This window comes from Lemur catta, chromosome 9 (genome assembly GCF_020740605.2).
Source record: "Lemur catta isolate mLemCat1 chromosome 9, mLemCat1.pri, whole genome shotgun sequence".
NCBI lineage: Eukaryota > Metazoa > Chordata > Mammalia > Primates > Lemuridae > Lemur > Lemur catta.
Genome location: NC_059136.1, coordinates 39,439,693 through 39,451,948, shown reverse-complemented (window position 1 = coordinate 39,451,948; position 12,256 = coordinate 39,439,693). Strand labels below are relative to the sequence as shown.

Genomic DNA, 12,256 nt, shown 5'->3' with positions numbered 1-12,256 from the left:
TTATAAAGAATGCTTGACATATACTTTGCCAATTATTCCCAAAGGACTAACTCTTAGAAATAAACTGACTAGTTTGGGAGATGTATTTATCTGAAGGCTGTTGAGACATGTTGTATAGTATTTTTAATCAATTTTTACTCCCAGCAGTAGCGTATGACAGGAGCTTTCCCTGTACTTTCACCAACATTTAGTATTTTTTAACATTTATCAGTAGTTAGTGTTTAATATAATGTTTATATCAGTATATGGTTTATAAACATATGTTAGAGTGTGTATATATATAATTCATGTATGTATATATGTACATCATTTTTAAACATAAATTTAATACTCAAAATGGTATCTCATTTTCATTTAAATCTTTTATGTAAGGTAAAACAATTTTAAAGTGTTATTTAGAATTTTGTGACTTGCCCAGTCATTAAAGTTACCCATTTTTTATTTGAAGTTTACCATTTCTTTTTTTGTTTATATCAATTTATGAAATATCAGTATTATCCCTCATCATACATTATAAATGTACTTTTCTCCAGTTTAAGAAAAGGTAATTTTGATAAGGAAAAATTGACTACTTTTACAATTTTAAATTTAAAGCGGGTGATACGAACCTTACATGAAAACTAACTTTTCTATTCTTCTTTAGGTTTTCTTTCTACCATTAAGTAATACCATCCTCAGCTGTTTTAAAGATAATTCCATCTTTGCGTGGGAATGTGACACACTTTTTTGCAAATATCAATTGCCAGCTCCACCTGAAAGCTCTAGTATATTATACAAAGTGTTTGCTGTGACCAGGTAATGTGCATATTAGGGTACTAGGAATTTTTAAGAAGTTTAATTTCTGGGGAAACAATTACAAACTTTCATTTAGTTTTCATTCAGTATCTTGTCACATGAGAAAAAGTTTCCTTCAAATTTAGATATGGCCTGCTGACCTTTTTTTTTTTTTTACTTTATTGTATAGAGAAAATAGAAACAGAAATGAAAATAGAAAGTACATGAACCCTTAAGCACTTTCATCAGCTATAATAATCATCAACTAATGGCCACTCCTATTTTTATCTATAACTACCACATCTCCATGCATTGTTTTGAAACAAAGCCTAAGCGTGTCATTTCATTCATAAGTATTTCAGTGTCTATCTTGGAAAGTAGGGACCCTTTTTGAAACAACTATAGTATTGTTATTACACTTTTTAAAAATAGACAAGAATTTTTTACTATTGTCTTATATCTAGTCGTTCAAATTTCCCTGATTTGTTTAACAGCTGTTTTTTTTATGATTGATTTGTTCAAATCAGGAGCAAAATAAGATTCATACATTGTATTTTGTTGATATATTCCTCTCTTTATTTGTTTCTTGTAGTTTATTTGTTAAAGAACTGATCATTTCTCCTGTAGAGTTTTCTATAATCTGGATTTTGCTCTTTTGTTCATGTGGCTTTGTTTAATATGATCTTCTGTCATCTGTGTATTTCCTATACACTGAATTATACCTATATTTATACCTATATTTGCTAAAAACTGGAGGCTTGATCTGATTCAAAGACAAGAAGCTATTATAGATGGTTTGTATACTTTCATCAGGAGCAATGTAGAACACTTGTGATATTTTAATTTTTATTATTATTATTATTATTTTTGAAACAGAGTCTTGCTCTGTTGCCTGGGCTAGAGTGCAGTGGTGTCATTATAGCTCACTGCAACCTCAAATTCATGGGCTCAAGCGATCTCCTGCCTCAGCCTCCCAATTAGCTGGAACTACAGGTGCACGCCACTATGCCCAGCTAATTTTTCTGTATTTTGTAGAGATAGAGTCTTGCTCTTGCTCGTGCTGGTGTTGAACTCCTGACCTGACCTCAAGCGATCTTCCCTCCCACAGTGCTACAAGTACAGGCATGAGCCACTGGGCCTGGCCTGTTGTGGTGATGGTAGTAGCCATTGCTGATCAGTACCTAGATCCAAAATTGCATTAGAAGTTAGCAGAGTGCTGCTATTCTAAATCTATCATTCCTTCATTTATTAACTAGAAACCTACAGAAAGAAACTTCCTCTCATCGACACTTTGGTTATTTTGATGTACGGTTTGTAAAGGAAAGACAAGATAAGTGCTTGATTCCCCCCCTTTTTCTTAACCACTTTTCAAAGTAATGAATTGGTTTATTAGCATCTTTCTAAGGTGGCCAGTTTTTTATCTTTAATCTTTGTAAACTCGTGGATTTAACATAGTTGATATGTTTTAATACCTTGTACTTATTCTTAGTGATGCTCCAGTTCTCTCGTCTTTGACCAGTAGGATCCTTTTCAACTTGGCTTTTGAATCCTTTTGCTACAGTTCCAGTTGTCTGTGATAGCTTTCGTGCTTTCTTGTATGACAGGATGTTCCAAGTGCATCTTGTACATTTCCTGCCCCAAGCCTGGAATCAGCCACTTCTCTAAAGAGTCTGGGTTCATTTTAGTGGGAAATGGTACTTCAAGACCCTAATTTCGATGCTAGGGGAAGTCATTGTGACTGGGCTGATAATTGTTTCTAGGCCCTTTCAGTTGGAAGACCTAGGAAATCTGTTCTGTCAACCTCCTAAATCCTAAATCCCATCAATTCTACCAAAGTATTTATTGAGTTGGCTAATTTTTTTGTCCATTGCTGCAAGTATTACCCTAGTCTGAGCTACGCTAGTCTCTTTCAGATTGCTATAGTAGTCTCCTGTTTGGTCTCCTCGCTTTCAATCTCATTTCCTAAAGTCAATCTCTGCACTGCAGATAGTCTGTATAAATCATTAAGTCAGATCGTGTCACTTTTCTATTTATCTCCCTTCTACACTTTCCTTACCCCGAGTATCCCTTGAGGCCTTCTCTCATCTGGCCTAGGCCTCCCTCTCTTTCTTCTTCTCACCTCCTTCCCCTTACTCTGCTGTAGGCACACTTGAAGGTGGCTTCTTATTTTTCCTCATATACTAACCTTATTCCTTTTTCAGCACTTTTGTACTGGCCAGTATGGGATACTCACCAGCGTAGAATTCTTCCTCCAACTCATTCCATGACTGGCCCATTCATGTCATTCAGGTAGAATATTTTCCTCCTTTCTTAGCTTTTATCATCTCATTTTATAGTTCTCTATAGAACTTATCACCAGCTGGGGTCAAGTTGATTTATTTGTTTATTTGCCTTCCTCTGGACTTGTGCAATCTACCTGACTTGTTTGCTACTGTGTCTTGGCTTCTGGAATGATATCTGGCTTATAATAGATACTTTACAAGTCCTTGTTGAATGAATAACAGCCTTACAAGTCAATACAGTTTATTCTTTTTGTACCTTATAAGCATAAAGTAGCCTTCTTTGAGCAGGAAGAAAGTTGGAGCACTTTTGTATTTTCATATAGCAAGACACTACCAATTCTGTATAGTTGTGTGTGAAATATAGAAAGTTGGACAGTGGTAAGTGACTTTGAGATTATGCTATAAAGTATAAATGTTATGCAGAAAACCTCCAAGTAATCAAATAAATGTTTGTTAAGCTGGGGCCTTAGAACAGCAGATAAAAAATATATATACCATAAACCTGAGCTGTCCATGTGACTATTTAATAAAATTTAAAAGTAATGTCCTCAGTAGCATTAGTCACATTTCAAGTGTTCCGATAATCACACGTGGCTAGTGGCAACCATATTGGACAGCATGGATATGGCGATTTCTATCATCACAGAAGGTTCTGTTGGATGGTGCTGCTATAAACAATTCAACTCGTCTTGCTTTCTCACCTTTTTGTTACGTAGAGATGGCCGAATCCTGGCTGCTGGAGGCAAATCAAATCACCTTCATTTGTGGTGCCTGGAAGCTACACAGCTCTTTAGAATTATCCAGATGCCTACTAAAGTTCGAGCCATTCGCCATCTAGAATTTCTTCCTGATAGTTTTGATGCTGGTTCTAATCAGGTTAGTAACATAAACATAGGACATTGTACTTTTTGAGAAAAATCACATCCATTTCTGAACTGTATCAGCTCTACTTACTTGACTTACACCCTGTTAACAAGAATTTGAAATTGCAGATATTTTAGTGAAAGAGTCTAGAATTGAAAACAAATTTTGAAATCTTATGTTTGTTATATTACTGATATATATTATTATTAATATATATTATTATATATTTTCCCTTTTTATAAAATCAGTATACTTTAAGTTGAGCTTTATGGTTTGCAGGGTGCTTTGGCATGTTATTTTTTATTTGATCTTTAATTCTTTGAGCATAGGCAGGAAAGGTATTCTCCCCATTTTACAGATTATAACACTAAACATTGAGCAGCTTGTCAATACTCATATTAATTGTAAGTATTAAAAGTGGGAGTATAACTAAACTTTTCTCATTTTATTGTACTGTGTTTTATTTACCAAAAGTGTTTGCCTCATTCCTGCAAAACATGTTTTCTTTGTAACTTTCCTTAGTTTACAAAGTGCTTTTTCCCCCCATCCCCTTCGCCACTTTTTGCTTTTTAAGAGTTGAGTACAGTCAAACCTTAACTTTCTTATTTTTTTGTTTTTGTTTTTTTTAGATTTTCTTTTTTTTAGAGACAGAGTCTCACTGTGTCACCCAGGCTGAAGTACACTGGTACAATCATAGCTCACTGCAGCCTCAAGCTCCTGGGTCCAAGTGATCCTTTTGCCTCAGCCTCCCAAGTAGCAGGGCTACAGGTGCCACCACACCCGGCTAATTTCTCTATTTTTTGTAGAGACAGGTGTCTTGCTATGTTGCCCAAGCTGGTCTCAAACTTCTGGCCTCAAGCAGTCCTCCTGCCTTGGCCTCCCAAAGTGCTGGGATTGCAGGCATGAGCCACAATGCCTGGTCCAGCTTTCTTATTTTAAATTGACTATCATGGATCTCACACTTTAACAAATTAGATATATATTTTATATATATATACTGTGTGTATATATGCATCATATCTATTTAATTTTTTCATAGGTAATACATTCCCATGGTTGAAAACATAAAACATAAAAAGCATACAGTAGTAAGTCTTTCACTTCTCTTTCCCATTTGTCTAGTTATTCAACTCCTCTCCCATAACCAGTGTTGTGACATATAGTGTTGTTTTTTGCACTATTTTATACAGCGTTTTGCCTTTTATTCTTCCTTAATTTGGAGATTGTTCTATATATCAGTACAGAACTTCCTTTTTACAGCTGCATAGTGTTTCATATTTTTTTTCAACCAGTCCTCTATTCTTGGGCTCTTAACCTATTCTCAGGTTCTATTACAAATACTATGCAGTGAATAACTTTTTGCAAATGTCATTTCACATACCCTATTTGTAGGATAAAATCTCAGAGTTGAAATAGTGGCATAAAGGTTATGTGCATCTGTAATTTGGATAGATCTTGACAAATTGCCCTCCAGAGGGGTTGCATCAACTGCAAATGAGGGGGTTTGTTTCCTACAAGCTGACCAACAAAAGAACATTTTATTGATTGTCACCTCCAAACTGCTTTTTATGGTCTTTTGTATACAAGTGATACTGGTATTTCAAGCAATCACATGGTGGCACCACTTTCCCATTGGCACTGGGAAAAGAACCTGTACTTAGACAAGGCAGCAGAGGGATTTATTTGCTTAAACTTTTTTATTATGTTTTAAATTTCTCAAATTATTTGAGTTAAAATTTAAATTTGTTTTCCTTAGAAGACTAGCTTCCTTCCTACCCCTCAACTACCCTTGCAACTCACAAACTCTTTTCACTCCACAAATGTTAGTTGAAATAGCTGAAGATAGGCAGACAGTGGGTTGCCTCACTGGGAGTCACAGGTTTGTGTGGGGGCAGCAGGGCTGATGTTAGTTCTGATTAAACTATGGGAATGGTAAAGGAAAACAAACCTTCCAGCCTCCTTACTTTTGACAGTGTGGAGGTCAGAGTTAGGAACTGTCTATGTTAGTCTGTGTTATGCTGCTATAACAGAATACTACAGACTGTGTAATTTATAAACAATAGAAGTTTATTTCTCATGGTTCTGGAGGCTGGAAAGTCCAAGATCAGCGAGCTGGCATCTGCTGAGGGCCTTCTTGCTATGTCATAACATGACAGAAGGCATCACATGGGTGTGGAAGCAGATAGCACAAGGGTGGGGGTAGGGAAGAGGGGGCTGAACTCATCCTTGTGTATCAAGCCCACTCCTGCAGTAATGGCATTAATCCATTCACCAGGGCAGAGCCCTCATGGCCTAATCGCCTCTGATTAGGCCCCACTTGCCAACATTGTTGCATTGAGGATTAAGTTTTAAGGCACGTATTCAAACCATAGCATGGTCTGATCTCTATCCACTGTGTACATCATTAGTGGATGTGGACTGATTGTGGAAAGAGAAGATTCTTAGGTCACATTTCCATAATCCACCATGATGGGTTCCTTACTGGTTCTGGTTACAGCCAGACTCATCTGAGCCTGAATAGGGCAAATCAACATATGAGCCATAATTAGTGATTTTAAAATATATAATAGCTCACTGAGAGTAGAACCTCCAACTGCCCTTCTCAAAAATATGTACATATAAATATATGTAAAAATACACGTATTACATACATATGTGTATATGTGTATATAGTTTGACTTTCAGTCATTTGACTTTCAAATGTTTTTAGGAACTTACATTGTTTCTCTCTTCCCTTAGGTTCTTGGAGTGCTAAGTCAAGATGGTATCATGAGATTTGTCAATATACAAACTTGTAAACTTCTCTTTGAAATTGGGAGCCTTGATGAAGGAATTAGCTCCTCAGTAATTAGCCCACATGGACGGTACATTGCATCTATTATGGAAAATGGAAGTCTAAACATATATTCAGTTCAGGCTTTAACACAAGAAATAAATAAGGTATGTGATCAAGTAATCAACATTAGTTTTTTAAAAACACTTAAATATTGTATCATCAAGAATAAAATCTTTATGCTACTATTTTCTAACTTGGAACTTACCCATTTTTCTGGATATATTTTGTTGCTCTTACTCTCAAAGCCACATCTTCAGTCTTGATTTCTCACCTGTGCTCCATTCTTAAATTGTTCCTAAAGGACATCTCTGTTTGGTGTCCTTGTATCTCATTCACTGTATCACTTGTGAGCTCCTTCCCAAAAGAGGTCTTCAATCCTAGTTTCATCATTTCTGTCTGGTTCTTTCTTCCCATCTCATAGACTAGAAACCTTGAAGCCCTATTCCTTTATTTCCTAAATCTAGTCAATACTAAGTCATATAATTTCTTAAATTTGGAATATCTATATATGTGCTGCCTGTTCTCCATCTCCATAATAGCCATCCTTGGTCCTCATTAACTACTTTAACAGTAATTTAAACAAATATCCCAAACTCAGAGCCATCAGTGCCTGAGCCTCCATTCCATCTTTTATATAACATTTTTCTACAATAATGCTTTCATCATCATTTCTTAAATAATGTTACTTGAGTGGCTTCCTTCCTTTTGCCTGTTGAATTAAGTCCAGACTCTTCTGCTTGGCTCTCAGGTGTTCTCTGTAATCTTATCTACCTGTCTAACTTATTTCCCCATATTTTTAACTTCCTTAATTATCTGCTGTAGATACCATTCTTATTTCTGCATCTGTTATCCACATTATTCATTTCTTCTAAAATGCATGCCCTACTTCTCTTCTATGGTTATCTAAAATCCCCCAGCTAACAAGTCATATTGTCTGTGTGCAGCCTTCCCAGTCTGGAATTGTACTCTGGTGGCACTAACAAGGACTTTGGTGATCACCCTTTCATTTTAGAGAGGAAGAATTTCATGCCCCATCTTAATCATACAGCAGGTGACTAAGCAGGTCCAGGTGTTCTGATTTCTAATACAGTGTTCTTTTTTTTTTTTTGAGACAGAGTCTCACTCTTGCCTGGGCAAGTGCTGTGGCATCAGCGTAGCTCACTGCAACCTCAAACTCCTGAGCTCAGGCGATCCTCCTGCCTCAGCCTCCCGAGTAGCTGGGACTGCAGGCATGTGCCACCATGCCTTGCTAATTTTTTCTATTTATAGTAGAGATGGGGGTCTTGCTCTTGCTCAGGCTGGTCTCGAACTCCTGAGCTTGAGCAATTCTCCCACCTCAGCCTCCCAGAGTGCTAGGATTACAGGCGTGAGCCACCGTGCCTGGCCTACAGTGGTTTTTTTTAATGTGCTGTCTCTATTTTTTTCTAATTACACAGTACTAACTGTCTCATTGCAGAAAAAAATCAAAAGATACAGATAAGCAAATAGAGAAATACAAATCACTCAAAGTCTCACTATTCTCAGATGATTTTGATGGTTATTTTCTTAACCTTTTTTCCCTGTGCATAAACGTATATAGGCACTCCTCATTATTTGTGGATTCTGTATATGAGAATTTGCCTACTCTATAAAGTTTATTTGTAGTTCCAAAATCAATACTTGCAATGCTTACACGGTCATTCACAGGCATGCACACAGGCATGAAAATTTTGTTGTCTGATGCCCTTGCTCCTAGCCAAAGTTGAACAAGGCAATACTTTGCCTTCTTGTTTCAGCTCTCGTGGTACAAATAGGTATTTTTTTTTTTTGTGGTCTATTTAACGCCATGTTTTTTGCATTTGGGGGCTTTTTGTTGTGATTTCACTATTTAAAGTGGCCCCAAGCATAGTGCTGAAGTGGTATCTAGTGTTCCTAAGCACATGAAGGCTGCGATGTGCCTTACAGAGAAAACACATGCGTGTGTCAGATAAACTCATTCAGGAATGAGTTAACAGTGCTATTGGCTGCAAGTTCAGTGATAGTGAATCAATGTATATTAAATAAGGTGTCTTTTAACAGAAACGCACATAAAACAAGGTTATGTATTGATCGGTTGATGAATATCTTGTGACCAGGGGCTCTAAGGAACCTAACTCTGTATTTCCCCTAGGAGCAATGATTCAGCATTCATTAATTGAGTGTTTGGGGTGACTTTATAGAACTGCAAATAACGAGAATTGACTATACATACGTGTTTTTGTGTATGTGTGTGTATGCATACATTTTCTCTAAACATATGGGATTATATTCTGCTGCTGTTGTTTATGTTATTATATATCTATATGTGCTATATAATTATATACACTTATATATTTTATCTATTAATAAAATAAAAATTTATTAATATATTATTATCTGCTCTTAATGAGAGAGTTTCAGCCTTTTCAGTAGTTGATTTTATAGTACTAGCTAAACCTTCTGAATAGAGGCAGGGAGAGACTGAGGAAAAACCATGGCAGGGGTGAATCATTGAGTTCCTCTCTATTTGTTGAACAAGCTGAGATCACATTGAACTGAAAAGCTAGCTTAGAAATAGATCTTTTTCACTTTTTGGACACATTACCAGCATCATCAGCGTCTTTATGGCTGTTCCAGGCTATATAAATGTTCAGCTCTGTATTTTCTATAAATCTTAACTCACCTGTGTCCCATTTTTTCTAAGCTTTATTTTCTTATCTTTGGAGAATGCTGGTATTGTGCTAATAAAGTAAATGAATTCTTATGTGTTGAAGTTTTAACACTACAAAGGTATGTCAAATCAAGTCACATCTCAGGATCTAACTTTTGGGACGTTGTGCTGCATGGTAGAGAATGAGATTCAAGCAGGGGAAAATGTATTAGAATAAAAATTTTAATAAAAATTTAGAAGACTAAATTGAAGGCAGATAGAAAATAGTTGAAGGATATTAAAGATGAGTAATATTCAAAAGTCAGGCCACTATTAATTCCATCCCATAGATGAAGAATTGAACCATACACTATAAATGGTCATTGTGCTTTAATTGTATTAGAACTCAGAAAGCCCAAGTTACCTTATCTAAGCATTTCCTTTCATTAAGAAAGATCTGTTGATTTCAAAGAGAATATCTATGGATAAAGTGTTCTAGTGAGTCATTTTACCTTAAATAAATTGAAGTTTGGGGGGTTGTTTTCCCCTGCTTGATAGGCCCCACAAAAATGAGGGTTTGGATTCTAAGTCATGCTGTCTGAACTGCTTTTTAAGCTGTAAGGAACTATTAATAATAGCCATTATTATGCAAATTAAAACAACTAAGAGGACAGAGAGGCAGGGGTCCTATGCTTCCAGAGGAAAGTCACTCCGGAGTTTCCTCTCCCTCAGGAATTTCACTTGAGCGTGAAGAATATTAGAGTGCTTCTCTCAGCATTCTAGAGGGCCACACCTCTAACTGTGCCTTCTCTGCTGTGGATGATCGCCACGCCACTAACTTATCATGCAAGTGTGAAAATGGTTTGGTATTATATGATTTAAGGCTACCTTTCAAGGAATAATTCTGTTTTTTGCTGTTGTTAATCATGTATCTTTAGTATGTTCTTCAAAGGAATTTGGTAGAAATTTGCTTTGATTAGTCAACCAGAAAACATTCTTAGACATTTTACTTACACGTTTTGCCTGAAGAATAATTATATATATTAAAACATGTTGTTAAATTAATCAAAGTAAATTTTGAAAATCATAAACAGGCCTATTTTCTAAGGATATCCACTGAAATATATATGTATTATTTATTCATTTATTTTTCCTTTTAGCCACCTCCACCTTTAGTGAAAGTGATTGAAGATATTCCCAAGAGTAAACTGAATTCTGTTGATCTTAAGATGAAGATAACGTCAGGAAGAGTACAGCAGCCAGCAAAATCCAGGGAAAGCAAAATACAAACTAGAATATTAAAACAAGACCTGACTGGTAATTTTGAAAGTAAAGAGGTAGGAATACATGATAATTAAACTTGTCTTTGTCATGATTCTGCTGTAGGCAAGTCTTAGGATTTCTGTATAGCCATCATTACTCTTCCCTCTCTTGGGAATTAAAGGAATATTACATGAAGACAAGAAAATTGTAACTGAAATTACAATATGCTTTTTAAACTTTTTGATATACTTGTAAGTATAATACATGTTTATGGTTTTTTAATAAAGCCAAACAGTATAGAATTGCACTGTTTCATATGCTAGCCACTAGCCCCATGTGGTTGGTGAGTACTTGAGGCATGGCTAGTCTGAATTGAGATGAGTGTAAAATACTCAGGAAGAAAGTGTGAAAACTTAAGAAAACTTAATATGAAGAAAAGAATGTAAAATATCTTATTAATAATTTTTATATTGATTATATGTTGAAATGATAATATTTTGGTTGTATTGGGTTAAATATATTATTAAACTGAAGTTTACCTGTTTTTTTTCTTTTACTTTTTTAATATGGTTCCTAGAAAATTTTAAATTATGTTTGTGGCTTATTATTCTTCTGTTAGACAATGTTGGTATCGAAAGTTATGAAGGGAAAAAAAAATAAAAGCATACCTTTTTTCCTCCCTGTTCCCTATCCCACTAGTCATTGAATTCCCTGGAGATAACCAAGATACTAATAGTAGAATTACCTTGGAGGGAAGAGATTTCAGTGAATTTTATTTTCTTCTTTAAATTTTTTTATATTTTCCTAATTTTCTGCAAAGTGCATATATTATTTGGAATAGAAAGAAGATATAAATATTAGAAAAATTACTAATATTTTCAAGGAATTTTAAAACTTTTTATTGGCAAACGCACAAAGTATGCATACGTATGTAACTCAATGAATTTTCACAACTGAACACACCCATATTACTGGCACCCATTCAAAAAATGGAATCATCAGCTGCTTTTCAGACACTCTCCCCTTTATCTCAAGGATAACTACTCCTGATACACCATAGATGAGTTTAGTAAATAAGGTCAGTTTTCCCAAGTGATTGATTGAACCAATTTACATTCCCATTAGCAGTATTTGAGAGTTCTAGTTGCTCTATATTCTCACCAACACTTGCTATTTTTCACATTGATTTTAGTACAGTAAGTAGTCCTTATCTGCAGTTTCATTTTCCATGGACTTCAGTCCAAAAAATAATAATGAAAAATTCCAGGAATAAACAATTAATTAGTTTTAAATTGGATACCATTCTGAGTAGCGTGATGAATTCTTGTGCTGTCCTGCCCAAGATGTGAATCATCCCTTTGTCCAGCATATCCACGCTATACATGCTACCTTCCATTAGTCACTTAGTAGCCGTCTCAGTTATCAGATCAACTGTCAAGATATCACAGTGCCTGTGTTCCAGTAACCTTTATTTTACTTAATAATGTCCCCAAAGTGCAAGAGTAGTGATGCTGGCATGTTATAATTGTTCTATTTTATTATGAATTTTTGTTAATCTCTTACTGTGCCTAATTTATAAATTAAACTTTA

At 35.4% G+C, this 12,256-nt stretch overlaps 1 protein-coding gene across 2 annotated transcripts in view; it reads left to right on the top strand.

Moving 5' to 3' along the window:
- The window catches only part of TBC1D31 (TBC1 domain family member 31), a 62,928-nt gene that overhangs the window by 18,122 nt on the left and 32,550 nt on the right, over positions 1-12,256 (top strand). For both annotated transcript variants that reach the window (XM_045560539.1, XM_045560540.1), the window contains 4 exons: positions 644-795; positions 3,773-3,932; positions 6,660-6,860; positions 10,564-10,740. In XM_045560539.1, the coding sequence (XP_045416495.1) occupies positions 644-795; positions 3,773-3,932; positions 6,660-6,860; positions 10,564-10,740 (690 nt within the window). The remainder of the gene's footprint in view (positions 1-643; positions 796-3,772; positions 3,933-6,659; positions 6,861-10,563; positions 10,741-12,256) is intronic.